Source organism: Lottia gigantea, assembly GCF_000327385.1.
Source record: "Lottia gigantea unplaced genomic scaffold LOTGIsca_51, whole genome shotgun sequence".
Classification (NCBI taxonomy): Eukaryota; Metazoa; Mollusca; class Gastropoda; family Lottiidae; genus Lottia; species Lottia gigantea.
This window is the reverse complement of record NW_008709752.1, coordinates 1,056,385-1,061,315: the sequence shown is the minus strand read 5'-3', so window position 1 is coordinate 1,061,315 and position 4,931 is coordinate 1,056,385. Positions and strand designations below refer to the sequence as shown.

At 34.4% G+C, this 4,931-nt stretch overlaps 1 protein-coding gene across 1 annotated transcript; it reads right to left on the bottom strand.

Moving 5' to 3' along the window:
• Positions 1 to 1,818: 1,818 nt before the first annotated feature.
• On the bottom strand, positions 1,819 to 4,682 carry LOTGIDRAFT_125674 (hypothetical protein; the record flags this gene model as incomplete). Its single annotated transcript, XM_009062431.1, has 5 exons — positions 1,819 to 2,037; positions 2,459 to 2,546; positions 3,532 to 3,651; positions 4,045 to 4,171; positions 4,514 to 4,682. Coding segments are annotated over 5 exons (723 nt in total), but the record flags the coding sequence as incomplete, so codon positions are not given.
• Between the last annotated feature and the right edge of the window lie 249 nt (positions 4,683 to 4,931).

The following is a 4,931-nucleotide window of genomic DNA, read 5'->3' as shown; positions in this document are numbered from 1 at the left end:
TCCTTTGACTGTTTCTTTACCCCAGTTGGATTGGAAGCATCAATATCTGACCCATCATTCTTTTTTGGACTTACTTTCTTAGATTCAGTTTCAACTTCATTTGGTGAAGTGATGCCCAGTACATCTGAAGAACCATTAGACTTAGACTTTGGACTAGCTATTTGCCACTTACTTATATCCTTTTCAGAGGCTGAAATACCAACTCCATCCAGTACCTTATGCTGCTTTGGACGAGCTTCCTTTGACTTGACTGTATCCTTCACAGAGTCTGAAGTACCAATTGCACCTGGAACCTTATGCTGCTTTGGACAAGCTTCCTTTGAATGGACTGCTGACTCCAAATCGTTTTTGGGAGTTCCAACATTCTTTAGATTTCCCTCCTTTGACTGGGTTGTAGGCTCAGTAACACTAGATCCAGTAGCCTTTGAGTCATCTATAGAATCAGCTGGGTCAGAACCAACCAAAGATTTGTCTTCTACTGTGTCTTCTATCAACTCTTCAACATCACAATTATTGCTTTTGTCCAATTCACTAACAGATTTAATGAATTCTTTTAGAATACCTCCTGAGGTTTTAGATTTATCTGCTTCTTCCGATATAGTAGTATCAGTTTTAGAGTCTTTCTCACCCCCATCAATATCTATTTTGTTCATTTTTCCAGATGATGGCACATCATCTTCATGGTCCAAACCTTTCAAACAAACATCAGAGTCAGCAGGTTTTGTAACTGGGCCACTTCCTTCCTTCATTTCTGCTTTGTCATCATTTGAAATTTCTGCCATAAATGAAGAGCTGATTGGAGTAGGTGCAATTCGCTTGGATTTTAACTTGTTATTTTTGGCTTTTTGTGGAGATCTATCAAGATTGTACATCTTTTCTTTAGTATTTTCAGAAATTGTTAATGATACTGATTCACCAGACTGATTCTCTGCCACCTTATTACAGCTCTTTACTGGAAATTTTGATTGCTTAATTTCAACCAAACCACCATTTTCAACAATTTCTTCTCCACTTTCACCTGACACAATAACAATATCATCATCGTCTGTATCTTTATCACTGTCTGCTATCATGTCCTCCACCTCACTGATCTCTATTGCTGAAGAGTCAGTCATAACATCCTGGTCTTCATCTTGACCTTCAGCATCACTGTGTTCATCTACTAAGTCATTTTGACACTCATAGCTCTTTTGGTCTTTGTTCTGATTGTCTGTGTCATTCTGTTTCTTACTGCAACTATCACTGCTATTCTCCACTGCACCATTCACATGCTTTTCTACATCGTCATCAGCCTGCCCACTTCCATTAACACCCTCTTTGTTGCTATTTTTACCGTCATCTGCATCCTTGTCAGCATTCAGTCCACCCTCTCCCTCAGCCTGAGCATGAAAAGTTGCTAGTTTAGGGTTGACTGATATAGCAGGTCTAGATGGAGTGTAGGCAGCCAGTATTTCTGTAGCATCCACAAACTGATCTACATCTGAAACACACAAACAATGGACATATTTACTAACACAGATAGCAGAGATTGCTTGTTAACATCAACAGGTAAGAAATAGGCAGCTAACTGTGAAGTCCTACAAACTCTTGGTGCTTTAAACAGGCAGCTGACAGGAGTGGAGAAAGGCCCATATGTTTGGAAATAAATCCTAAAATTCTCTACATGGTTGTCTATGTTTTCCAGTCAGAGATTTGAATAAGGGAGTGTGACCATTCTCTATTTTGTTATGAGGAACATGAAGAATTACCAGATGCAAATAAACTTCCTAGTAAGAAACTATCAAAGAGCTAACAAATACAGGATCATCTCCTACATGACTAACTGTGGTTATGTCCAAAAATATATGTAGTACAATCCAAACATTTGGTCCTACCTTCAATGTCTTCCACAACTTCTTCTTCCTCTTCCTCTTCTTCTTCATCTTGTGATGTCTCCCCTCCCTCCTTCTCTTTCTTCTCTTCCCCTTCCTCCCCTCCACCCTGGTTCTCATCACCATCATCATCATAGATCTGTTTATCAGCAAACTTATTGATAACCTATAAATATTAACAATAAACACTGCCATTCCTGATAGGAAAAAAGTTATACAATATTGCCCAAGATACTTTCATAAGACTATGGCACTAGTTTGGAGAGTTCTGAACAGATTCTGAACAGGTTCTGAACAGATTCTGAAGTCTTTCAAATATTTTTGAACATGCATTGTATGTAGCAAGAAGTGTCTCCGCTTATGAACTAGAAGCTTCAACTGACAGTTTGGACAAACTATCTCAACATTGCTTGGATACTATCTGAGACTTAGACAATCATCTAACAACTTTGTAGTCTGCCATCACAGCTTTATCAAGGGATGTTGAATTGTCATCTACCAACCTTGGTAACTACGTGGGCTGCTAGATATTGTACAATACAGAATATTTGTGAAAAATAATATATGTATACTAAACTGAACCTTACCTCTTCTAATTTATCTTTACCCTGTTTTCTATTATTCTCTAATTTACGTTGTAATTCTACATCATATAGAGCTGGGTCTCGCTCAAATCTATAATAAGAAATAGTTATGTCAGTGTTTCATTTATAATTCTACATCATATAGAGCTGGGTCTCGCTCAAATCTATAATAAGAAATAGTTATGTCAGTGTTTCATTTATAATTCTACATCATATAGAGCTGGGTCTCGCTCGAATCTATAAAAAGAAATAGTTATGTCAGTGTTTCATTTGTAATTCTACATCATATAGAGCTGGGTCTCGCTCGAATCTATAAAAAGAAATAGTTATGTCAGTGTTTCATTTGTAATTCTACATCATATAGAGCTGGGTCTCGCTCGAATCTATAAAAAGAAATAGTTATGTCAGTGTTTCATTTATAATTCTACATCATATAGAGCTGGGTCTCGCTCGAATCTATAATAAGAAATAGTTATGTCAGTGTTTCATTTATAATTCTACATCATATAGAGCTGGGTCTCGCTCAAATCTATAATAAGAAATAGTTATGTCAGTGTTTCATTTATAATTCTACATCATATAGAGCTGGGTCTCGCTCAAATCTACAATTAGAAATAGTTATGTCAGTGTTTCATTTATAATTCTACATCATATAGAGCTGGGTCTCGCTCAAATCTATAATAAGAAATAGTTCTGTCAGTGTTTCATTTATAATTCTACATCATATAGAGCTGGGTCTCGCTCAAATCTATAATAAGAAATAGTTATGTCAGTGTTTCATTTATAATTCTACATCATATAGAGCTGGGTCTCGCTCAAATCTATAATAAGAAATAGTTATGTCAGTGTTTCATTTATAATTCTACATCATATAGAGCTGGGTCTCGCTCAAATCTATAAAAAGAAATAGTTATGTCAGTGTTTCATTTATCAGGAATAATTGAACTCATCGTAAAATTCAAGACTGACCAATAAAATGCATTGAGCAATGAAAAATTCTTCAAAATTGATCTTCACAGTTTTGGCTTCTTTGTCTAGTGAAATCACTACAAGCTTATCATGAAAAATAAACTTACGAGAAATTATCCTGTACCCGACATTTAAATGTACACATAAAATCTTTGTGTCGTCGTTCTTGTAACATATTACCAACATCTAGAAACGACTCTCTAGCTATACTATCTATTTGACCAGCACTGCAAAATAGTAATTTTATCTATTGGATGAAAGAAGATATTGGATAAATACAATGGCTTATTCAAATCTAACTAGTAGTAACATTAGGTGTTCAGAAAAACATATCCTACATAACTAGAACTTTTGAAGTTACAGTCAAACTTGTACGAACATTCATATGTATTTAGCGTGACCAGTTTATCAAGGACCAGTAGAATCTACCCCATGCAGTTTCTACCAATGTTACCTCTATTGAATGCTAAGCTGCCAACAAATTAAAATTAATACACAACGGTTTACAGAACATTGTATTTAACATCACCATGGCTTTTATAGTTATACAACATTAGACATATTAAAACATAATTTGAATCATGTTCAGACAACTCCAGGACTACATTAAATATACTAACCTTAGACCCAGACTGGATTTATTATTCACCTTTTTTATAACATTTTTAACATCATGAAAATCAGGGAATTCTTTATGTTTATTGACTAATCTTTCTAGTTTCTTATTCATTTCTTCATATCTTGTCCCTAATGACAAACACAATATATCAAAGCAAACATATATTGTAAAGTGGAAATCCTGGCTACAGAGATATTTTGCACATCTGAATACGATTTAAAATATATACACATAAGCTGTCTACGAAATATGGTCATGGTTGTCATAGTAATAATGAACATAATAAGAATATACTATAATTGCTTTGTATTCTACTCAAGTAAAGTGTTGATTTTTGGAAGTCACATGTGTATAATTATCTTTGTTGGACTGTTATTTGGCTGTATTTATAGAGAGCAACTCATCTTGTTTCTTTTAAAAAATACTGATGATTGACGCTTATATAAAATAAAATAAGTATTAACTCTTACCAGAATAATTAAACACACGCTCAGCTGGTCTTCCTGTTGTTTTATTTCTACCTTTTAACTGACATAATTTATTCCAGACCGTAACAAACTTTCTCTCCAGTTTATCTTCATATATATAGGAAGACATATCATCATCTAAATCTTCTAAAGATAATTCTTGTTCTCGCAATTCTTCAATTTTATTCTTTAATTTCTACAATACAACACACATTATTACATTCTTCAAAGTGATTGTAAAGAGTTTTCTAAATTTTGTATGCATATTGAGAACACTGATAGCATCAATTTCCACCATTCCAATTGTTAATCAGACGTCTGTGGTTCCTGCAATTCCATCTAAACGAAGTGTTTTACTATGTCACCCCGCTAAAAATTTGCTTGTATCACATAAAACACTTACTTAAGAATAATTGCTAGA